Source organism: Oryctolagus cuniculus, chromosome 12 (assembly GCF_051225735.1).
Source record: "Oryctolagus cuniculus isolate XC-2025 breed Fujian yellow rabbit chromosome 12, ASM5122573v1, whole genome shotgun sequence".
Classification (NCBI taxonomy): Eukaryota; Metazoa; Chordata; class Mammalia; order Lagomorpha; family Leporidae; genus Oryctolagus; species Oryctolagus cuniculus.
Window position 1 is genome coordinate 110823048 of NC_142878.1, and position 22948 is coordinate 110845995.

General features: G+C 57.7%; 2 protein-coding genes and 1 long non-coding RNA gene across 58 annotated transcripts in view; 2 read left to right on the forward strand and 1 right to left on the reverse strand.

Moving 5' to 3' along the window:
• The window catches only part of PARP6 (poly(ADP-ribose) polymerase family member 6), a 32580-nt gene extending 32207 nt beyond the window's left edge, over positions 1-373 (forward strand). For all 49 annotated transcript variants that reach the window (XR_016218467.1, XR_016218469.1, XR_011381117.2 and 46 more), the window contains one exon: positions 1-373. Coding sequence is in view for 34 of the 49 variants with exons in the window: in XM_089310932.1 (XP_089167058.1) it covers positions 1-103 (103 nt within the window). In the remaining 15 variants the exon portion in view is untranslated.
• On the reverse strand, positions 21-5980 carry LOC138844766 (uncharacterized). The gene is made up of 3 exons (XR_016218480.1): positions 5841-5980; positions 2836-2996; positions 21-541 (listed from the first exon to the last, which is right to left on the reverse strand). It is a non-coding gene; the product is annotated as an uncharacterized LOC138844766 (long non-coding RNA).
• The window catches only part of PKM (pyruvate kinase M1/2), a 27291-nt gene continuing 6904 nt past the window's right edge, over positions 2562-22948 (forward strand). For 2 of the 8 annotated variants that reach the window (NM_001195644.2, NM_001195645.2), the window contains 6 exon segments: positions 6498-6559; positions 15635-15816; positions 16134-16225; positions 21178-21309; positions 21680-21866; positions 22439-22709. In NM_001195644.2, coding sequence (NP_001182573.1) covers positions 15663-15816; positions 16134-16225; positions 21178-21309; positions 21680-21866; positions 22439-22709 — 836 coding nt within the window. In that variant the 5' untranslated portion in view covers positions 6498-6559; positions 15635-15662. 8 annotated transcript variants of the gene reach the window in all.

Below are 22948 nucleotides of genomic sequence, written 5' to 3' on the forward strand. Positions count from 1 at the left end.
ATACGAGGATGGGCAGGTGGGCGATGCCAACATTAATACTCAGGACCCCAAGATACAGAAGGAAATCATGCGTGTGATCGGAACTCAGGTTTACACAAACTGAGGGGGCTGCAGCCCTCCTCCACCCCCGGCCCCTGGCCCCGTCTGCCCTGATGAAAGGGCTCAGGAGCAGCCGGTGAGGCTGCCCTGAAGAATCAAGGGGCCGTCACGCAGGGGCAGGGCAAGGACAGAAGAGGCGGCCACCGTGGTGGAGACCCACCCAGGACCCACTCCACGCCTGGATGGCCCCGACCGACTCCAACCCCCGGCTTCCCCACTTGACTTCCCCCTGTTTGTAAATAAACCAATAAAATGGAAGGTGCTGTGGACTGGACATGATCCCTGTGGTCTGACTAGCCTTGGCCCAGCACCTACCCCCGGCCCCCACGGAGGGTGGGAGTAGCTGAGGGACTGTGTGTGTGCCGTGGAGACAAACTGAGTCCATTTCGTGTCGGCTTCTCCAGATCTGTCCGCATCTTCACAGTGGGTTAAAGGAGGGAAACTGGGGTTATGCAGCGGAAGCAAAGGGAGGAAAAGAATACCGTTAGTGCCTTAGTGAAGATTGAAAATCCGAGACCTGCGTCCCCTGGGGGCCTGCTGCTGCCTGCCAGGCCCTGCCTGCTCACCCCCGCCGTGGGTCTCAGGCTGACTCCCTGCCTTGTCCTCTGCCCAGCTGTGTCCCTGAGCTAAGTGAGGCGGCATGTGCAGGAAACGGGGTTGGTCTCTAACTTAGTCTGTAAAGCAGGGCTGGGGAAACCTTTTCTCTGTGAAGAGCCACGTGGACACTTACAGCATCGCTCGCAGGCCACACAGAAATTAGCCTGCCGTGGACTTACTGGGTATTTTTTAAAGGAAGTTAATTCTGATACATGTTACAACATACCTGAACATTTTTTTTTTAAGTATTTATTTTAAAGGCAGAGAGAGAGGACTTAACCTGCTGTAACCTGCTGCGCCACAGTGCCGGCTCTGGACTTGTTGGATTTCGAGTTCTGCCTGCGGTTGCCCTAGCAGGGCCAGACCAAATGATTGTGAGGGCCTTATGTGGCCCGTGGGCTGGACATTCCCCACTCCTGTAAAATACCCTAAGGATGGGTACCGTGGCGCAGCAGTTAGGATGCCAGCATCCCATATCAGTTGCCTGGGCTCAGGTCTCCCTTTAGCTTCCCTTCCAGCCTCCTGCTAATGTGTACCCTTGGAGGCAACAGGGGATGGCTCACGTACTTGGGTCCCTGCTGCCCACACGGGAGACCTGGGCCAAGTTCCAGGCTCCTGACTGAGCCCTGGCTCTTGCAGGCGTTTGAGGAGTGAACCAGTAGATGGAAGCTCGCTCACTCGCTCTTTTGCTCTGCCTTTCAAATAAATAAAAATAAGTAAGATTGGGAATTGTTGCTGAGTGGTGCAGGTAAAGCTGCCACCTGCAGTGCTGGCATCCCATATGGGTGCTGGCTTGTGTCCTGGCTGCTGTACTCTGATCCAGCTCCCTGCTGTGGCCTGGAAAAAAAGCAGAAGAGGGCCCAAGTACTTGGGCTCCTGCACCCATGTGGGAGACCTGAATGAAGCTCTGACTCTGGCCTGACTCCTCTCCCAGTCCTGGCTGTTGGGGCCATCTGGGGGGAGTGAACCAGCAGATGGAAGACCTCTCTCTCTCCCCTCTGTAACTCTGCCTTTCAAATAAATAAATAAATCTTTAAAAGCACAGCAAAAAGTTAAAAAGACCTCCTAAAGGAATGCCATTTCTCTCAGTGAAATGAAGCCCGAATTCTCCAAGATCGCCAGTGCGGGAAAGGACGCCAGCTGTTTGAGGAAGCAGTTGTTTCGGGGAACTTAGCTTCTTCATCCCCTTGTAATTCCTGTCACAGCATTCTGCTGGCCTTTGAGGCCGGGTTCCATGTCTTCCAGCCCTCACGTTCAAAGCATAGCTGAGGCAGGTTGAGAGTCCAAAATATGTTACAAAATATTAGTGAAGGAAAACAGGAATATAAACACAAAGAAGCATTGAGACTTTTTATGGATACATGTTTTTAATTGTGCTAACAGCTTTTTTTTTTTTTTTAAGTTTGTTTATTTGAGAGAGAGGGGAAAGATCTTCCATCTACTGGTCCACTTGCCAAACGGGTGCAATGGCCGTGGCTCAGCGGGACCAAAACAAGGAGCCAGGAACTTCATCCTGGTCTCCCACATGGGTGGCAGGAGTCCAAGCACTAGGCCATCTTCCTCTGCTTTCCCAGGTGGATGGGTAGGGGGTAGCCAGGGATGTTTTACCCTGCCGTGCTACAACACTGGCCCCTGACAGCTTCTTGATCTACAAAGCTAATGCTAATTACCTTGTCCTACCATGTGAGGGGTGCGCGCTCGCCTGGGTACCTGACCCTGCGGTGTCATTCAGAGGCTGCTGGAACGAGGCCGGCCCTTCCTGAGCCCACCCGGGAACTGTTTCTTAATTCCTTTTTAAGACTGGTCCTCAGCTCTCTAGCCCGGTTCTGGTTTCCAGTCCAGGAGAAATACCTCTGCTATGTGAATGACCTTGCCACAGGCCTACTCCAGTGGGAATCGCTGCCTCCTGGGAGGAGCTCTGCAGCTGACCAGGTCTGTAAGCCTTCTGGGTGGGTACTGGGCATCGTGCGAGCACTGGCTAAGTCCTTGCTCACTGCAGGCACCGACCCTGTTCCTGGCGCCAGCACTAATGCTCTGCCCCGTGCAGCTTAGCCTCTCAGATCTTACAGGTTTCCTCTAGAGATGGCAAATAATGCATCTGCAGTCTCCAGGCTGGTTAGTGGAATGCTGGGGGTTTACCCGGATTTGTCCAAGTCTGGTCTGCACCGCTGTGCGTGCTCCAGGTTCTCAGATGGCTCCTCTGCCTGCGGATGATGAGCGAACGGCGTCGTGCCCGCGGTCACACACGGTCACAGGTCTTTCCTTCGTTGTAAGCATCTGTTAAACTTCACCAGGGGCATCTGACATGTGAGCAAATACCAGCAAGTGATGGGACAGGAAGCAGAGAAGCAGAGAATAGTGCGCATTCCTGGGGAAGCTCAGCTGAACCAGCCTTGGGGGGGGGGGGGTCACTTTAAAGACAGCACATGCGGGGCCGGCACTGTGGCACAGCAGGGTAAGCCGCCACCTGTGATGCTGGTATCCTGGTATCCAGTCCTGCTTGCTCCACTGCTGATCCGTCTTCCCGCTGATGCACTTGGGAAGCAGTGGATGATGGCCCAAGTGCGTGCCTAGGTCCCTACCTCCCTCGTGGGAGGCCAGGAGGGTGCTCTTCGCTGTTGGGTCTCTTTGGGGAGTGAACCAGTGGGTAGTAGAGCTCCTCACTCTCTGCGTCTCACTCTGCCTTTCAGATAAGCTTTTTTTTTTTTTTTAAATAAAAGCATATGCATAATAGTCTGTGTTGATAAAACTGTAATGTAATTGGACACCATTTCATAGCGTTCTGCAGAGAAGCGCAGGACTGTGAAAGCGTCAGAAAATCATGTCCTAAAATTCAAAACTTTGATGAGGTGAAACCTCTAAATCTCACAAATGCCTTCCTTGCAGGGAGTCTTGCTGGGTGGGGCCCAGAGTCTGGAAAGGAATCCTCCCACAACCTGGAGGCGGCGTGGGGGGCCCGCGCACAGGCCCCCACGGGCTGCCTGCCTCCCGTTCACAAGCCTGGGTTTCATTCAGACCCGCTCAGGTAGAGAGCGGTTCTCAGTTGTTTCCAGCTGCAGAGGAGGTGCTATGGTTTCTGCAGGGAAAACTCAAAAATCTGGAGTCGAACCTCCCCCTCTCCTGGTAACTTTCCATCCAGGCAGGGTGTGGCTGTGACTCAGTGTGTGGTGAGGATGTGGCATCCACTGGGGAGGAGCCGCGTGGCTCTGCTTCGGTCTGGGCAGTGGGAAGAGGGAGGGAGAGTCGGTGCTGAGTCACTGCTGGGTCACTTGCCAGCTTCTCGCAGCACAGGTCCTGAGATGGAGGTTTGGGGATGCCTCACCTCCCAGGACCACTGAGGGGGCTCTGTGGGTCCCAGCGTTCCCTCGGACTCCCTTCCCTAGGAAGGAGGCTTCGGTTAGCTCAGGAGCTAGCTAGCACGCTACGTGTTTCCCACAGTGGAGGAGGTCACACCCTTCAAGTGTCTTACCTAGGGGAGGATGACCTCAAGTGCCCTTGGTCCCAGCTGTGTTTTCTGGGATACACGGGTCAGGACAAACAGCAGCCCATGCGCAGGGCTGGGAGTATGGTGCCAGGGAGGCAGCCACTGTGAGCTGCAGTTGCAGGACTCCCCAGGGAGGGGCACGCGACCCAGTGCTGGGTGTTGCTGTCGCTGCCGTCCGTGGGATGGAAGGTGCTCAAGCCCATACCCCCCCCCACCCCGGCTGCTTACAGTTGCACCCTGCACCTCAGGGGGCCTGAGCTCTGGCTGCCCCTGATTTAGGCCACCCTAAGGAGGCTTCGTTCCAAGAGCTGAAGTGGTTCTGGCTGCAGAGGGATTGTGGAGGTCACCTTGGCAGGGGTGGCACTTCCGTTAGAATGACCCAGAACTTGTCCTAAGTGCTGATCTGGCGTGTCCTCGGCAGGGAGGAGTGCAGACACACAGTTCCGATCAGAAAGCCTTGAGTGTCTGCTCAGTTCCTTCCCCTAGAATGGCCTTGCTGGCCCAGGTCTGTCCTGGGCCTTCCTCACCTAGCTCAGGACACGTGTTTTCCGTTTGCCCCCAATTCCAAAAGGCCAGCTTGTCCTCCCTTCCAGGAAGTGTCTGGCACCCCGGCAGGGCGCGAGCGACTTCAGGGGTCTAAAGAAAGACAGAGTGAGGGTCTAGAGAGGGCAGACAGAGGCTTTGACCCTGACCCTGCAGGCTGTGTCCCAACAGAGCAGTAACTGCTGCTTCGGGCTGGCATGAGTGGCCACATACCCGGTCATCAAGCCTGTCACCATGTCCGCTCCCCAGCACCACACATGTCCTGGGGTCCCAGGAAGACCTTTGTCTCTCCCTCTCTCTGTAACTACCTCTCAAATAAATAAATAAAATCTTAAAAAAAAATCCAGACGCGTGTTCTGGGCCCTGGCTGCTGTCTGTTGGTGCTGGCCTCACTCACGCCCAGTCTGATCAGACCCCACCCACTGTAAGGAGCAATGGGCCTCAGAGTACTCGTGTTGAATGACAGGCTGAGGCCACAGGCGTGAGCTAGGAGGCATGGAGGGGTGCAGCTTTCTCCTACGTGCTTCCTAGCACAAACTAATGTGACAAGCATTCTTTTTTCTAAAGATTTATTTATTTGAAAGGCAGAGTTATGGGGGTGGAAGTGGGGCGCGCAGAGAGATGTCTTCCATCCTCTGGTTCAACAGCTAAAACTTGGGCCAGGCATAACCCAGGAGCTTGGAACTCCATCGGGGTCTGCCGCTCTCCCAGGCGCATTAGCAGAGAGCGGGATGGGAAGCGGAGCAGCCGGGACTCGAATCTGCACTCACAGCTTTGCCCTCTGCACCACAGTGCAGCCCCCTGTGGATACGCCAGCCAGCCTCTGCCACAGGGTCTCACCAACAAGCCTCTTTATGACAGCCAGCTGGCGACCAGCGCCACCAGTTCTCCAGTTTGAAAAAGTGCATCTCGATCCTGGGAACACGTCTCGAATTTTAGAACTTCCGCCGCCACCCCAGCCGGTCCTCAGCCCAGGGGCCACAGTGGGGATTGCACTGGGGGCTCCCAAGGCGGAACTGGCTCCTCCCACCACCTCGGTGACCCAGCGTGCGTGTCCTACTGTACCTGATGCTCACAGATTATCAAGATTTTTGGGGTTCACTGCAAGCGCACTTACGGGAAGGTTGCGCTGTCTGCTCCCAGCTTATCTGCGCTAACAGGAAGAGGAGGGAGGCCCAGATTGAGTCACACCCACTGGTCTCTGGTTCCGGGAAAAGGAAGAAAAGGAACCTAGGAGAAGGCTCACGCTTTGCTCTCCAGACTGGGCTGCAGCGGGCCAGGCGAACAGCTGTCAGTCTGATAAACGGCTCTCAGCATCGCCCGGGGCTCCGAGCGGGGAAACCAAAGCAGCAGAGGCGCCCACGACAGCGATGTAAACCCGGGACCCCCGCCCGGCGGGCCGCCCAGCGCCCCTCCACCGAGTCTCCCTCCAGCCCGGCCCTGCCGGCAGGGCCGAGGCCCCAGAGCTGCATTTAGGGAGACTGCGAGCACAGCGAGCGACAGGTGGCTCGGGCGCCCGGGGGTCTGCGGGGGCGGGGCCTGCCGGGGGCGGGGCCTTCCGGGGACGGGGCCTGGATCCTGTATCCTTGTGTGTGTCCTTCCGCCGCGGAATGTAGTGCCCCTCCCGAAGGCCGCCGGCCCTCACCCCACAGCTGCTGCGCCAGCGGCACGGGGGCGGGGCCCGGCCCGGCCGGGGCGCGGAGGCCGGGCCCGGATTGGCCAGCCGGGCGGCGGAGGGATCTGCCAGGGGATCACCTTGAGACTGCGGCGCCGAGCTCGGCGTAGAGGCGCGAGCGAGCCGTCGGAGTGCACGCGCAGCTCTCGAGTCGGCCTGAGGTGAGCGGTGCGAGGCCCTGGCCGGGGCCGCCTGCTGCCCACCGCGGGCTCCCGCGCGGGCGGTGCAGGGTGCTGGGCATCTAGGGCGCTCTCCCAGGGTTGGAGGGGAGGCAGGCGTGTCCCCGCGCTGCGGCCCGGTTCCGTTCTCGCTCCCGCCGCACCCCCGGGCCCGCTCCCCTGCGGTCCTGGGCACATCCACTCGGCCCCCTCGGTTCTGGGTTCTCGGCCCGGTTCTGTTAGACCCTCTTCCTCCGTCCCGTCGTTCGGGCCCCTCCCCATCCCTCCGTTCAGGTCACGTCCGCAGCCCCCTCCCCGGTCCCCCCTCCCCGGTCCCGCTCCCGCCCTCCACCCCCATCTTTCAGGTCCCATCGCCCCATCCCGCCTGTAGTCCCCTCCCCCTCCTGGTTCTGGTCACGTCCGCATCCCCCTCTCCCGATCCGGGGTCCCCCCTCCCCCTCCCGGTTCTGGTCACGTCCGCATCCCCCTCTCCCGATCCGGGGTCCCCCCTCCCCCTCCCGGTTCTGGTCACGTCCGCATCCCCCTCCCCCGATCCGGGGTCCCCCCTCCCCCTCCCGGTTCTGGTCACGTCCGCATCCCCCTCCCCCGATCCGGGGTCCCCCCTCCCCCTCCCGGTTCTGGTCACGTCCGCATCCCCCTCCTCCGATCCGGGGTCGCCCCCTCCCCCGATCCGGGGTCCCCCCTCCCCCTCGCGGTTCTGGTCACGTCCGCATCCCCCTCCCCCGATCCGGGGTCCCCCCTCCCCCTCCCGGTTCTGGTCACGTCCGCATCCCCCTCCTCCGATCCGGGGTCGCCCCCTCCCCCGATCCGGGGTCCCCCCTCCCCCTCGCGGTTCTGGTCACGTCCGCATCCCCCTCCCCCGATCCGGGGTCGCCCCCTCCCCCTCGCGGTTCTGGTCACGTCCGCATCCCGCCACTTGGTGGTCGTGGGGCTGCGGCGCACGTGGCTCCCCGCAGCTCCGCGGGGTCGTGGGAGGCGGAGGCCGCGGATCTGCGCGTGCCCTCGGTCCCGCGGCGGACCCCGCTGCGGGGGGAGCCGGCAGGGCCGCAGGTGCGGAGCCGGAGAGCGGCTCTGTCCGCAGGGTGTCCGCCGTCCCAGGCCTGCTCGGGCAGCCGGGGGCTCCGGGGGTTCTCCCGCCGCCCTGAGCCAGCCTGGCGGCGGGGCGGCCTCGGGAGCCCGGGCGGCTGCGCAGCCCCTCCGTTCCCTCCGGCTGCCCCGTGCAGGCCGGCTGTACCGCTTTCCTCGTGGGGGTTACAAGGCGAGGCCTCTGACGGTCCCCGAGCGCGGTTCCCTGATTCGCGATGGAGCACGCCCCGACCCCCGGAAGCCAGCCTCTCCGCGCCGTCCCCACGCGGGCGCTCCCGGGCCACCTTCCTGCGGCGGCTCTCAGAGCCCCTGGGGCCCGGGGCCCTGGCGACCGCGCCGGTAACTGCGCCCTGGTCTCCTGAGAACGCGGGCCTGCAGACAAAGGCCGGCGCGGAGGGCGGGTCAGCCCTGCCCTTGTCCCTGACTGCTCCCCTGGCGGTCTAGGACTTGCTCCGCGCTGCTGGGTACCGCGGCAGGGCAGGAGGCAGGCAGCATTGTTACCAAATAATTTGCCCTCTGGTGGCCTGGGGCGCTGCTCCGCGGGGGAGGACAATGTCAGCCGTCCGGGGTCTGGAGGGGCTGGAGGGGCTGTGTGGGGGAGATGAGTCAGCCCTTCAGCTTAGTTGCGTTTGAGAGAATTCGCTTCCGTGGGTGAGTGGGCACACTTGGCTGTGGAAGTCCCCTGTCCCCTCTCAGTGAGTCACGTGGTGAGGCGGCTGGCGTTTCCCCAGGGAGGGTGGTCAGTGCAGCTCTTCAGGCTCTGGGGCCGGGTGGGGCCACCCTCTGCAGTGCAGAGCCTTCTGTGGTGGGCCTGGAAGCTTCTCCCACGGGAGTCCGTGTAGAGTCTCTGTGAACTCCTGTCTGCGTTGCGGGACCTGAGCAGAAGTGCACAGCGCTCCTTGGAGGTGTTGCTGTAGGAGCTTCTTACGGAGCGTTAGCTCTTTGAAGAACTGCACAGACATCCCCCGTGACTTGGCAGATTCTTGGCTCTGCCTGCAGACCGCATCTTACAGGAGTTGTGACATCAACACGCAGAGGCACAGGAAAAACCGTTCTGTTTCTTAATGTTGAGGCAATGGAAGAGATGAGGAAGTGGCCGTGGCCAGGGAGGTAGGAAAATGCTGTCCCTTCACAGACTCTCGTTACTGTGCAGGAAGGCAGGTCAGGATGTGTCACTTTTGGCCAGGAGCTAAGACTGAGATCAAGGTGGAGGAAGATGACTCATTTGACATTAACTCTGTTTCTCAATCAAACCCCAGCTAACTGGGCCGCCGCAAGGACCCCTGGCGCTCTGAGCAGTTACCCCGCAGCCGAGCCGGTCGGGACTTTCCAGTTTGGTAGGCCGGCTTGCAGAGCCCCCAGTCTCAAAGCATCCGTTCTGTCCAGTGGAGACAGCTAAGCGACTGCGCGTGTGAGGACACATTGTACAAAGCCCCGCCCTTCCTGGGGTCCTTGGCTGTGATTGTTTCTGTCTGGGGCTTTGTTAAAGAAGCTGTTCTAGGGAGAATGAGCGGGGTGGACGGGGATGTGCAGCCCTGGCTGGGTCTCTTGGCTTCCCGGAAGCGACTGCTCAGCTCAGGAGTGTGAGGGGCTGGCGGGGCCACCAAATGGTGCAGGGAGGCCCCGCCCCTGCAGTGGTGTGTGCCGGTCGGCACGTAGGAGGGAGAGCAGAGCTGCAGTACCGCCGGTGGCCTCTGAGACCCACCGGCAAAGCTCCTGGAGCGCTCTCTGAGCTGCTCTTTCCTGATGCCAGCGAGCAGTGTTTGGTGAGGCAGAGGCCAAGACCAGCTGGACTGGGGCGGTGAGGTTGCTGGTCACAGCATTTCCGTGAGGACCAACTTAGCTGCTGCTGACCTCTGCAATCCGAAAGGTTCTCTGAAGAGCGCCCTGTCCCTTGCAGACACAAATGGCCCTGCAGAGCATGGGGGAGGCACACCGTGTTCACCAAGCCTGGGGGCCCCTCTCTGGTTGTTAACTGTGGAGAGCAGACTAACAAAGCCTTGCCGGCCGGCCAGGCAGGCATTGTGAAGTTCTGACAGTGCCGAGTGGCGAGGCGGAAACTCCCGGTACTGGCTGCTTGGCTGTGACTCAATGAACGCACTTTGGAGAACGAGTCAGCAATATTTAGTGAAAGAGAAGTAAAGAAACCTCAGGCCCCAGGGATTCCCGGGGTTCATACGCATACGCGTGCAGGAGGGTGGATGGGCACGGCACGGGAGATGGCACCAGTGCACTGGCGGAGGAGCTGAAGGGAGGTAGCTGGTCTGTGTGCCAGCTGGGTGCATCTCAGTGCGGAGGGAGATAGTTACCGAGTGATACAGTGTGAAATAGTCACCGAGTGATACAGTGTGCTCCTGACCTGGGCGCTGAGAGCCGCAGAGGCCTGCACTCAGGATGGGACTAGATACACTGTACACACTCTGCAGTGAGCTGGAGGGGTACAGCATTCAGGACTGTGGTTGCGTGTCAGAATCCGCTTGGGAGGTGGAGGCCGGGTTGGATGAGCCTGGGCATGGAGGGAGGGTGAACTGTGTTAAACTCATTCCTGCTGTTTCCACAAAGTCTAAAGGAAATGGGGCCTGATGCTAACGGCCAGTTGTGGGTGGTGGAAATACAGAAAGCAAACAGCCGTGTGCTGTTGAGTGTGCCGCCGGGAAGCAGTGGCAGTGACCAGGCCAGGGTGTGTGGGAAGCTGGTTCTGCCTTCCCGCCTTTGCCTCCAGCTGGGGCACAGGTGACGACTGCTGGATGCCAGTCTCACCTTGCTGAGGCCATCGTCACCCCAGGTTGTACCTGACTCTAAATCGGGGTGCCAGGTGCCTGGCGGTTTCCAGAGTGTACGTGTCTTGTCCACAGAGCACTGCCAGTTAGCTAAGCCTTGGGAAGAGGTGCCAGACCCCAGGCAGCAGAGCTTCTCCGCATGCTGGAATCAGGACATCCAGGGCTCTCGGGCTTAGCATTCCCTGCCCTGAGCGAGCGGTCTCTGGGGTGGCCCCTACCCGGCTCAGCATTTGTGCTCTGCCCCACACTCTGGCTTGAAACAGGATCTTAGGCTCCTGCTGATAAGGGTGAAGTCACCTGATTATATCCCTGAATAAATAAGAGGAGGAGAATATTTTCTTTTTTAAGCAGGGGAGTTCTGCTTGGGACTTACAAGATGGCTCATTGTGTTCTGCCTAGCCTGATAACAGCAGACTGCTTCCTGCTTGGGTGCTGCTTCCCACCCAGATCTCCTTAGCCTCCAGCAGCGCCCGGCAGCCTCGCCCCCCGCTGTGTGTCACAGGAGCCAGAGCCTGCCTGGGCTCTGCTGCTGGTGGGGGCCTCCTAGGGAGCCGCTGGAATGCCCGCATGTTGAGGCACAGGCTTCCTGATGGAACATGGGGTTCCCGGGAGCTGAGAATCGAGAGGCAGCATGCTGGTCTGGAACAGAATCCTGGGCGCCTGCCAGGGTGCTGGAAGGAGCAAGTGGGTGGCAGGTGCCATCGTTGTTGGGTTGGTCCGGGTTGCGAGGAGGCCGATCAGCATAGCTCGCACACAGAGCTGCGGCAGATGTACGGGCCGGCCTGGCTTAGTAGGGCAGAATGATCGGGGTCTTTGTGAGATGGGCTTGGTGTGGTGAAGCGTGGGTCTTTCCCGGCACAGCCTGTCGGGCTGGCTGGCTCTAAGACGTGAAGCATCAGTTCTGAGGAATGGCCGAATTGTGTCTGGCACAAAGGAAACTAGTTATATAAAGAGCGGGGAGCCATCTGAGACGGGAGAGGAAAGGCCAGCATAAGGGCACTTGGAGCTGAGTTACACTTGTGCCTGCTGCCATCCGTCAGCCCAGCTCAGGCCCTGGCTGATGGCTCTGAGGAGGACCCTGCTGCAGGGGCTCAGGCTCCTGAACAAGGCTCCTGTGCGGGGCACTCGCCAGGCTTCCACGGCTGGCTGGAGGTCGGCTCTGCATGTCTGTGCCTCCCCAGCAGGAGGGTGCATGGATGGAGGTCCTGGCAGGCAACGTCCAGGGGGCTGGTGTGAGGACAGGGGCCCTCCCCAGAGGCCTGCCCTGAGCAGCGAAGGCTGGGAGTGTCCTGAGGGTGTTTCACGCACAGCTGCAGCTGCATGGTTGGTGGGATGGGCAGCTTGTGCTGGAGAGAAGAGCTTTTTGCCCAGGACCTTGGACACAGCCTCCCTGCCTGGAGGCTCCAGGGCAGAGCCTGTGGGGAGGAGAAACTAATTGGTGACCTGGGGATGGGTTTCACTGGTCCCGGGCCTGGGAGGGGGCTGTAAAGAAAATGCAGAAGACTGGGTAGACCTGCTTGAAAAGCAAACCATTTATTGATGTATTTATTTGAAAGGTAAAGTAACAGAAACAGCTTTCAGCTACTGGTTAGCAACCAAGTCTGGGCCAGACTGAAGTCAGGAGCCAGGACCTCCACCCAGGTCTCCCACATGGGGAGCAGGGGCCCGAGCACTTGAGCCAACCTCCTCTGCTTTCCCAGGTGCATCAGCAGGGAGCTGGATGGGAAGCAGAGCAGCCAGGACTCTGTAGGATTGCAGGTGGTCGCTTCACTGCACCACAGTGCTGGCCATAGCAAGCTGTTCTTGACTGCTTGCTGTGTAAGTCTACTGAATAATGCCACACATTTTCACTCATCATTTTTTGTTTACTGGCAAAAAAAAAAAAAAAAATAGGATTCTGTTGGCTTTGAGTTGAATTCAAGGTGGTGAAACGGGGTTTATGCTTGAGGCCAATGTCGTGGTCTGCTGGTGGCACCCTGGGTGCCAGAGGCAGGCACCCTTGTCACAGAGGCTTCCCTGTGAGGCCCCAGAACAGACTACAGGAAACAAAATCTGCGGGATTTGGGCATGGAACTGTCCCATGAGTCCTCCTGCTGTGAAGGTATTTCCTATCAGCAGATTCGCTGAAAAGAGAAGAAACTATGGGGCCCTTCCACGCAGATAGGTGCTACTAGAATGTGAGGTTCTGTCCTCCCATCCTCTTACGGATGTTTACTTTGGAATCCCCTTGACCCCAAGAAAGGACTGGCTGGGTTCTCGCAGAATGTGCCGGGGAGTGTTGATAAATCACGGATGAAAGGGGCTCAGTGGGAGGCAGAGCTTGAGTTTTAAGGGAGGAGACATAGAGCGCCACAGAGGGTGCCTGAGAATTTTCTGTTAACCGTTTCTCTGCGTTTTCTTGGGAGTTTTCTGTTTTTCTCTGTAGCATAGCTGAATCTGGGAGCAGCTGCCGCCTCGGCACCTGGTTATGAAGGTAGCTCTTCACTCAGAAGAGCTGTAGTCACACTCAGCTTCTGCCTTAATCCCTGCGCAGCTCTCCAGGGCAAACCTTATTCAGCTCTGAGCGATCTTTGCAAGTGGGGCCAAGGAGCCACTCTGAGCCAAAAAAAGAGCATTATGTCACCGGAAGCCCAAGTCCAGAGGAGCAAAGGTATGACCTGATAATCAGTGGTCCTCGCCGGCTCTTTGCAAGGAAATCCTCGTGTTTCGGGTCTACGAAGAATCAGCTCATGATCTTTAAAAAAAGTTTCATTATTCAGAAGCAGAATGGCAACACACACACACACACACACACACACACACACTTTCTCACACAGAAAGAGTTCCTGTTTGCTGGTTCACTCACCCAAATGCCTGTGACAGCCAGGACTGGGCCAGGCAGAAGCCAAGAGCCTGGAACTCCATCTGGGGCTCTTATGTGGCTGTCAGGGACCCAAGTACTTGCTGACATCCAGAGTGCACATTAGCAGGAAGCTGGATTGGAGGCAGGGCCAGGCCCTGAACCCAGGCGCTCTGATACAGGATCCAGGTGTCCCACGCAGTGCGTTAACCACATCACCACATCTGCCCCACCTGACGATTTTTACAAAGGGTGATTTAGTTACTTCAGCCCACTCATTCATTTCTTAGTCCACAATACAGTCTTGGGACCGGGTGACGCTTCCCTTCGGAGGCCGCAGTAAGGCCCCTGCACTCGGCAGGGCTGATGTGCAGTCTTTAGCGTTCCTTTCACCTTTCCCAGCAGCCCTCGTTCCCCTGTGGGAGCTCTGGAGCTGTGCACACCATGCCTCAACCGTGAGTGCAGGCAGAGGGACCCTGGCTGCTCGGCATCTGTGGCCAGTGCAGAGGCTCTCAGGTTTGGGAAAAGGGAAGCAGAGGTGCAGCTGTTAGACTGAAAGCTTACTTAACACTGATTGCAAGACCTAGGAGGAGAGGACTGACATGCTCGGACGGTGCCTTGTGGTGCGTTGCTGAGTTAGGTAGCGCACACTGAAGGGAACAGGGCCTCTGCCGCCTGGCGTGGTCAGCTGGTGCTCTCCAGCCCCGTTTTTGCAGCTGCAGGCTCTGTAGTTGAGACCATAGCCCTGACGCCCAGTCCCACGGCTCTGCGCCTTCACCAGGCCTTGGAGCTGGCACAGGCGGCCCTAGCTGCATGCTCTATCCAGGGAGCCACCCAGAGAGCCCACAGGGCCAGAGAGGGTGGAAGACACCGATGAGGATCCTTTACCAAGGGCCTTTGAAAAGTTCACAGGAAATGCCTGTTAGGAAAAACTGCATGACTTTCAAAATCTGATTTTTATTTGAAAGGCAGAGAGAGAGAGCTTCCACCTGCGTGCTCCCTTTCCTGTATGGTGGCAGGGACCCAAGCCCCTCAGCCATCATCTGCAGCCATCTGGGGTGCTCATTTGCAGGAAGAAGGCGCAGGCGCAGAGTGGCTGGTCTCAAACCTGGTGCCGCGGTGTGGGGTGCAGGCAGCAGCCCCGCTGCTGGAGCACAGGCCCACCCCGGGCTTCAGAGGGCTCTTGTCCTAAAGCAAACTGTAATGCCATTTTCTGTGAACTTTTTTATGTGCCCTTGTACACGGGATGCCTTGATTTGGGGGCCTGAGGTTTAGCAGAAGGGCAGGCTGAAGAGGGACCTGTTTCTGAGCCCAGGTTGACGCCTTTAAGCTCCAGGGTGTAGAAGGAGCAGCCTGGGTCTGAGTTCACATCGTTACATGATAGCTGTTACTGCCCAGGAGCTTCTCCCGAGTCTTTGTCCCTGAACCAGCCAAGTGGCTGAGTGAGTTTAGCTGGAAGTCAGTAGTGAAGTGCAGCGAAGGGTTGTGGCCTGGGCTGGTTAATTGCCTGGAACGATGGTCTTTATCTCATGAGGTCAAACTTGCAAACGGAGTTGAGATGGCGCATCCAGCATCATTCGGGGAAAACATCATTTGCTGTGTTGCACCCATCCTGTTAATATAACTTTAGAACCACATCTGTGCCATCGTGGTTATCCTTACTTGTATATGAATTGCTTTGCATGTCCTAAATTCCTCTGACCAAAAGTAGATGTGGTTTTTCTGGGTACAGACTCCTGGGAGGGAGATTGTGTGTCTAGTTTTCCCACTGGACTTCTGCTTCCTGTTCAGGGCCTGGTTTTGTTGTTGCTGGCCAACAGTGGGCTCAGGGCTGTTCTCAGGCCCAGTGTGAGTAGAGCAACAGACACAGGTGGTGCTCTGGGTTAGTCACAACCTAGGAGGACGGCTAGGCAGACGGTGTCAGTCTCCGCAGCCAGGGCATCACTTTGGCTGTGGGGCAGGAGTGTTTAGAAGCCTGTGGATGCCCTGTGCCAGAGACACAGCTTCTCCTGCAAAGATCTAGAATTCCTCTGTAGCAGGCCAGGAGTCAGCTACTTGTGTAGTGGAGGAAGGTCGGTGACAGCATCCTCTCGTGGGTGGGCTGGTGAGAATGCCGGCAAGCGTGGTGTGGCAGAGCCCTGCTGGCGGTGGGTCCCTGGGAAGTCCCCGCACTGGAGAGGAGACTTTGTTTGCTGAGGTCTTTCCTGGTTGCTTAGGTTCACATGAGCCCTTTGCCCATTTTGAGGAGTGCTCATGTGACCAGCGTGCTCTTTAAGGTAATGTGTCAGCAGGAGACGGCCTCCTGCTCCAGGCGGTGTGTCAGCCTCTGATCAGTCCTGTCTCTGCCTCCAGTCTCCCGGGACCCACAACCTCAGAAGCCATGTCGAAGTCCCACAGTGAAGCCGGGTCTGCCTTCATCCAGACGCAGCAGCTGCACGCAGCCATGGCGGACACATTCCTGGAGCACATGTGCCGGCTGGACATCGACTCCGCGCCCATCACGGCCCGCAACACGGGCATCATCTGTACCATCGGTGAGCCTCGGGGACCGAGTCCGGGAAGGAGCGCGCATTGTGCGTTCTGCTGGGGGTGAGCGTCCCCAGCTCAGAGGCCTAGGCCTATGCCACCAAGATGGGCAGAGGGCTGGCCAAGCTCTTAACCTGGGCTTTCCTGACTGTAGGGGGCTACAGACCTGTGCAGGGCGTGGGGAGAGGTGTTCCCCTAAATCAAGAAAGCAGGCTAGCACATCGACGGCCGTGAGTGTGCTCTCTGAAAGACTTGCGTTATTTGGGGGAGGAAACCGAGGAAGCGTTTCTTTGAGTCACTGACGCTGTGCCGCAATATGTAACAGGCCCTGCCTCCCGATCGGTGGAGACGCTGAAGGAGATGATCAAGTCTGGGATGAACGTGGCGCGCATGAACTTCTCCCACGGAACTCACGAGGTGAGCCTCGGCTGCACATTGGCCGCGGGGGCGGCTGTAGGCGACAGGGAGGAGTGCCTTGTTCACTTAGGGTGGGCTCCACAGATTCCAGTCTGGGTGTCCCAGCCCTAGGCTCCTGCCCTGAGCTCTCTGCAGCTTGGTTCTGGCCCAGTTCAGGCTGCAGAGAGCTGGGCAGGCGCCCAGAGGTTTCCACTCTGGCAGGCGAGTGCCCCGCCCGTCAGCACTGTGCCCCCAGCCTCGCCCTCTCCAGAGGTTCTGCTGCACGGACAGAAAACCAGCCGGCGAGTGTTTGCGCTGGAGCTGTTGGCCGTGGCAGGAAGCGGCGCTCTGAGGGTGCTGGGGTTCCCTGAGGGGCCGCAGTCGTGGGGCTTCATTTCGGCATTGGTAGAGGAGTAATGGGCAGGCTGACGTTGCCCTCTCTTGCCCTCTGTCCTTTCCTCCTCTGAGGTCAGTGGTGAGGGTCACTCTCTGGCATTTGGAAGCTGGTGTTAAGTTTGGACTAAAAATAAGCCCTCGGGCAGTGCAAACCGCGGGGTGAATTCTTGCTTTCTGGAAACATGAGACTTGACTCTCCATGGTAAATGCTGCAGCCCCTAACTCTGGGGCCCAGCCAGGGCCAGCAGGCACCTCGGGCAGCCTGAGGCGCATCCTGGGCTCTCACCAGGAATTGCTGCGTGTGTCACCCTGCCCAGAGGGCCAAGGCAGCAGTGAGGATCAGTTCACCTTTGACCCCTGCTGCCGGAGTCTGCCGTGGGCCCTGCGTGCGGGTGAGGAGCAGAAATAGATTTGGAGGCGCTGACCTTTCAGCCGCTGCGCGCTCCCTCCACCAGTAAAACAACACCGCCCCGCTCGGAAATGGCAAGGGCTGCACCTGTCGCACGAGGGCGTGGGTCTGTGCTTCTGATTCTCATTCCCAGATTAAAAGTGGGATGAAAAAGGAAAGAAGCGCAGTGCCTCTGGTGGTTTAGGGTCAGGCCCAGGTGAGCTTCCAGGGTCAGCATCTGGGAAGCGGGCCTGAGGTGCTGAGGTGTGGACTGACGTGACCGCCTTCCCCCTCCTCACCTGACAGAGGCACGGCTGCTTCTGTGTCTGGGCTTTTGTGTTGTTTTTTGTTTTTGTTTTGTTTTGTTTTTTTTTTTTTTTTAATTTATTTAATTCTATTTGAAAAACAAACAGATTTTCCCACTGATTTATTCTCCAAATGCCTGCAGCAGCCAGGAGGCAGGACTCGGTTCAGGTCTCCCGCATGGGTGGCAGGGGCCCGCACACTTGAGCCCCGTCACCTGCTGCCATCCAAGCGTGACGAGAACCAGGACTCAACCCCAGGCCCTCCGGTATGGGATGCACACATCCCAGGTGCTGTCTCCAGTGCTCAGTCCTACACCTTGTCTCTGGCAGCTCTGACCGTGTCCCTAGCCCCCGCCCTGGCAGCTCATGTGGACCATCTGTGCTTGCTGAACATGCAGTTCCACAACGCCAGGCTGGCCAGAACTGACTCTGACATAATCTAAATTTAGAGCCTTCCACAGGGCAGCAGTAATGGTGGGGTGGGCACCACTCCGCAGATAATAAGCAGCCCAGCCCCACCCCAGCCAGCACCCTGTCAACCATTTAGAATGTTTATGACATAAGATTTTACATCCCCAAGACCAAAAATGGCATGTTTATATACTTTGAGTTGCAAAAAGTATTTTCTGTCACTCACCAAAAAACTTCAAGTTCCATAAAAGTAGAAATTTTACAGACACATGACCTGACATAATTTTTTAGAATTGTTTGAAAGGTAGAGGCAGAGCGACATCTCTGATCTTCCCAAATGTCCATAGCAGCTGGAGCTGAACCAGGCCAGAGCTGGGAGTCCGGAACTCACTCTGGGTCTCTGTACAAGGCAGGCAGGGACCCAGGCACTTGAACCATCACCTGCTCTGTCCATGCACTGTGTTGTCAGGAGGCTGGATCGGAAGTGCACCTGGGACTCAGGCGTGTCTTCAGTGGATTCTTGACTGCTGTGCCACACTCAGCCCTGACTTTTTTTCATGGAAATCAAGATCAGTATAGAGTGTGATGATCAGGAGAGCTTCAAAACTCGTTCTAGAACCAGAAGCCGTGGCACCGGCAATAAATAAATCTTTAAAAAAAAGTTAAAGAAAAAGAATTTGTAAGACCATGGCTTGATGAAATAGAAGATTGAAAAATTAAGCTGAGATCTGATTCTTTGTGGGAAACAGTAAATCAGAAATCTCAGGAAGGCCTGGTCAAGAATACGAGGATGGGGGCCGGCGCTGCGGCTCACTGGGCTAATCCTCCACCTTGCGGTGGCGGCACACCGGGTTCTAGTCCCGGTTGGGGCGCCGGATCCTGTCCCGGTTGCCCCTCTTCCAGGCCAGCTCTCTGCTGTGGCCAGGGAGTGCAGTGGAGGATGGCCCAAATGCTTGGGCCCTGCACCTGCATGGGAGACCAGGAGAAGCACCTGGCTCCTGCCATCGGATCAGCGCGGTGCGCTGGCCACAGCGCATCGGCCGCGGCGGCCATTGGAGGGTGAACCAACGGCAAAGGAAGACCTTTCTCTCTCTCTCTCTCTCACTGTCCGCTCTGCCTGTCAAGAAAAAAAAAAAAAAAAGAATACGAGGATGGGGAGGGAATTGTGGCGCAGAGGCTTAAGCCTCCACTGGGACCCAGACACCTCATATCAGAGCACTGGTTTGGGTCTCACTGGCTCTACTTTTTTCTTTATTTATTTTTAAAGATTTATTTTATTTGTTTGAAAGAGTTACAGAGAGAGGTAGAGGCAGAAGAAGAGAGGAGTCTTTCATCTGCTGGTTCACTCTCCAGATGGCCACAGTGGCTGGAGCTGAGCTGATCCCAAGCTGGGAGCCAGGAGCTTCCGGGTCTCCCACGTGGGTGCAGGGGCCCAAGCACTTGGGCCATCTTCACTGCTTTCCCAGATGCACCAGCAGAGAGCTGGATCTGAAGTAGAGCAGCTGGGACTCGAACCAGTGCCCATAGGGGATTCTAACACTGCAGGCCAGAAATTTAACCCACTGCACCGCAGCGCCAGCCCCTGGCCCCACTTCTGATCCAGTTTCCTGCTGGTGTGCCTGGGAGTAATGGCCTCAGTACTTGGGTCCTGGTCACCCACATAGAGACCCAGGATAGAGTGAGGTTCCTGGCTTCAGCCTGGACCAGCCCTAGCCATTGGAGCCACTTGGGGAGTGAACCAATGATGAAAGATCTCCCACTCCCTCTCCTCTGTTAAAGGAATTTCTTGACTGGTGGCCAAGTAAATTTTATTGTGGGAACATAGAGTTATTAAATAATTCCTGTGTGCTTGACTCTTCTGAGTTTCATGTTATTTTAGTCCTCAGAACAAAAGGTATTTGGTAATATTCAGCACCCCTCCCTCCCTCCCTGCCTCTCTCTCTTTCTTTCTTTACCGGCAGAGTTAGAGAGAGAGACAGAGAAAGGTCTTTCTTTTCCATTGGTTCACCTCCAAATTGGCTGCTGTGGCTGGCGTGCTGCCCCAATCTGAAGCCAGGAGCCAGGTGCTTCTCCTGGTCTCCCATGCGGGTACAGGGCCCAAGAACTTGGGCCATCCTCCACTGCCCTCCTGGGCCACAGCAGAGAGCTGGACAGGAAGAGGAGCAACCAGGACTAGAACTCGGCGCCCCAACCGGGACTAGAACTCAGGGTGCCGGTGCCACAGGCAGAGGATTAGCCTAGTGAGCTGTGGCGCCGGCCAATCCGTTCCTTTTTTACAAAAAAAAAAAAAAAAAAAAAAAAAAAACACCACACCAGAACTATCTCCAGACTGGGTGTCTGGTTCAGAGGTTAAGTTGCTCCTTGGAATGTCCACATCTCATATCTAAGTGCATTGTTCAAGTCCCAGCTTCTCTGCTTCCAACTGTTTATTGTTAGTGCATATCCTGGGAGGCGACCCATGCGGGAGACCTGGATGGAGTTGTAGGCTCCTGACAATTGCAGGCATTTGGGGAGTGAACCCAGCAGCTGCAAGATAATCTCTCTCTCTGCCTTTGAAATAAAAAGTGAAAATAAATTAATTATAAGTAAATGATTTCTATTGCAAACCAGCAATACGAAGAATGTAGAACCTCTGTGGAATAGAAAGTGGAGCCAGTGGTCGCTCCTTGCAGAGAGTGCCTGAGTTAGAAGCTCATGGTGGTCAGACAGCTTTGGGCAGTGTCGTCCCTGGAGACGGCTCTGGCTCCTGGTACCTTCCAGCGTCCCAGGCCTGCTGGCAGCTGCTGTTGCCCAGACAGTGGTGGTTAAAGGCCAAGCCCATGAAGTGCTGAGCGAGGTGCGCTGTTATCAGCAGTGCCGTATTGATTACCCTATCTGGGAGCCCTTTTGACATCTTATCTCGGCTTTGACTGCCTTTTTGATTGAACAGTACTGGCAAGTGAGGGAGAAAGGGCTTTGGAGAGAGACGGGAGCCAGGATGTGCTGCCAGGGCAGTTGGTGCGGAGAGGGGCCTGAGAGCACCTTGGCCTGCTCCTCTCCTCTCAGGCCACACCCTGGGAAGGGAGGGTGCAGCCAGCTCTCATGACCTACCTGAGCTTTCAGGTGAAGTCCACAACCTGGTGTTGGAACTGTGGTTGGAATCCGTGGGAGAGGGCCCTCGCCTGGCCACCTCTGTCAGGCTCTGCGCTGATTGCCCGGCGGTCTCACCCACACCTGCCCTGGTTCTTCTGCCCCAGTCGTCTTGCCCTGTTAGTTGTCTTAGGGGAAAGAGCACAGCCCGAAGGTGCTGCTGCTTGTGTGGTTCTGGACGGCAGTGGCCTCTGCTGAGTGCGTGCCGTGGTGGAGGTGCGGAGAGGCTGCGGGTGCTCGGGCGGACGGCGGCCGAGGTGGGCGATGCAGCTTTGGCTCCCAGCCCCAGGGATGCCAGCTGGCCCGAGCGTGGGAGGACACTTGTCCTCTTCTCCCTCCCCCAGTACCATGCGGAGACCATCAAGAACGTGCGCACAGCCACGGAAAGCTTTGCCTCAGACCCCATCCTCTACCGGCCCGTCGCGGTGGCTCTGGACACTAAGGGACCCGAGATCCGAACGGGGCTCATCAAGGGCGTGAGTATCCTTGGGACACGGGGAGCCCAGGGCGTGTCTGTGGTGTTTGCCTGGGTGCTGCCATGTTTTAGAATTCAGGTCAAGTGTAAATGTGGATTCCATGGTACCACAAAAGGATCTTTTTTTTTTTAGTCTAAAAACTGACTTCTGGCTTTGAGAAGCAGTTTCTTTGTGTGTCTTGGCCGTCTTTAAGTAACGCAACAGAACGTGTTGGCCTTTGTCTTTGGCTGTTTCCTCGGATGTGCTAAGTTAGAGAAGGGCATCTGTTCACCAAGGGCCAAGCTTTGTGATTCCTCTGAGATTCAGACATTGTGCTGGGGAGGCGGGGGCGCTGGCTGCCAGCTGGACTCTCGCTCACTCTCCTGTCCAGAGCGGCACGGCGGAGGTGGAGCTGAAGAAGGGAGCCACGCTCAAGATCACGCTGGACAACGCCTACATGGAGAAGTGCGACGAGAACATCCTGTGGCTGGACTACAAGAACATTTGCAAGGTGGTGGACGTGGGCAGCAAGGTCTACGTGGACGATGGCCTCATCTCCCTGCAGGTGAAGCAGAAAGGTGTGTATCGCCAGCCTGAGCAGCACCCCGGCCTCAGGACAGCAAAGGCAGAGAGCTCCTCCGGCCTCCCGACTTGCGGGGCTCGTGGAAGGTAGGGAGGTAGGAAGCTTGGTTGTCTGGCGGAGAGATGGTGGTATGGTGAGCTCTGTTTATTTGAGAGGTAGATTGACAGAAAGGGGAAGACAGATTTTCTGTCTGCTAGTTCACTCCCCGGGTGCCCACGGCATCCAGGACCAAAGGCAGGAGCCAGGTCTCCTTCGTGGATGGGCCATCAGCTGTGCCTCCAGCTGTGTCAGCAGGGAGCCGGATCAGCAGCTGAACGAGGCGCTCCACTATGGGATGTAGGCGTCCCAAGTGGCGGCCTAACCTGCACCACGGCACTCACCCAAACGAGTGAGGGAGCGCTGGCAGACAGGCTGTGGGCGGCGGTTGGGCTTGTTTGCGTGGCCCCGGCCCCCAGGTGTGCTTCCCTGGTCCTCCGCGGGGAGGGAGGCACCTGCTGCTTGCTGCTCCCCTGTCCCCTGGGGGATGGGCCCTGGCGGCTCTGCATCCCCTGCTCGCTGTGCCCACAGGTCCTGACTTCCTGGTGACGGAGGTGGAGAACGGTGGCTTCTTGGGCAGCAAGAAGGGCGTGAACCTCCCCGGGGCTGCGGTGGACCTGCCTGCCGTGTCCGAGAAGGACATCCAGGATCTGAAGTTCGGCGTGGAGCAGGACGTGGACATGGTGTTTGCCTCTTTCATCCGCAAGGCGGCTGACGTCCATGAGGTCAGGAAGATCCTGGGAGAGAAAGGGAAGAACATCAAGATCATCAGCAAAATTGAGAACCACGAGGGGGTGCGCAGGTGAGTCCCCGGACGCCAGCCGGCCAGCCCGCCTCGCGCCTGCTCGCTGGGCAGCACGCTGCAGCGGAAGGCTGTGCAGGCGGTCTGACGTTGCTCCGTGGCCGGGGGACCCACACCAGAGAGAGCAGGCCTCCGCCCACAGGATGGGGGCTGGCACCGTTTCCTGACCGGCGGCCGTGGGGAAGCGCGGGGTCGGGGTCTTGGTCTTCCCTCAGAAGGGCTGGCCTGGCGATGAGCCA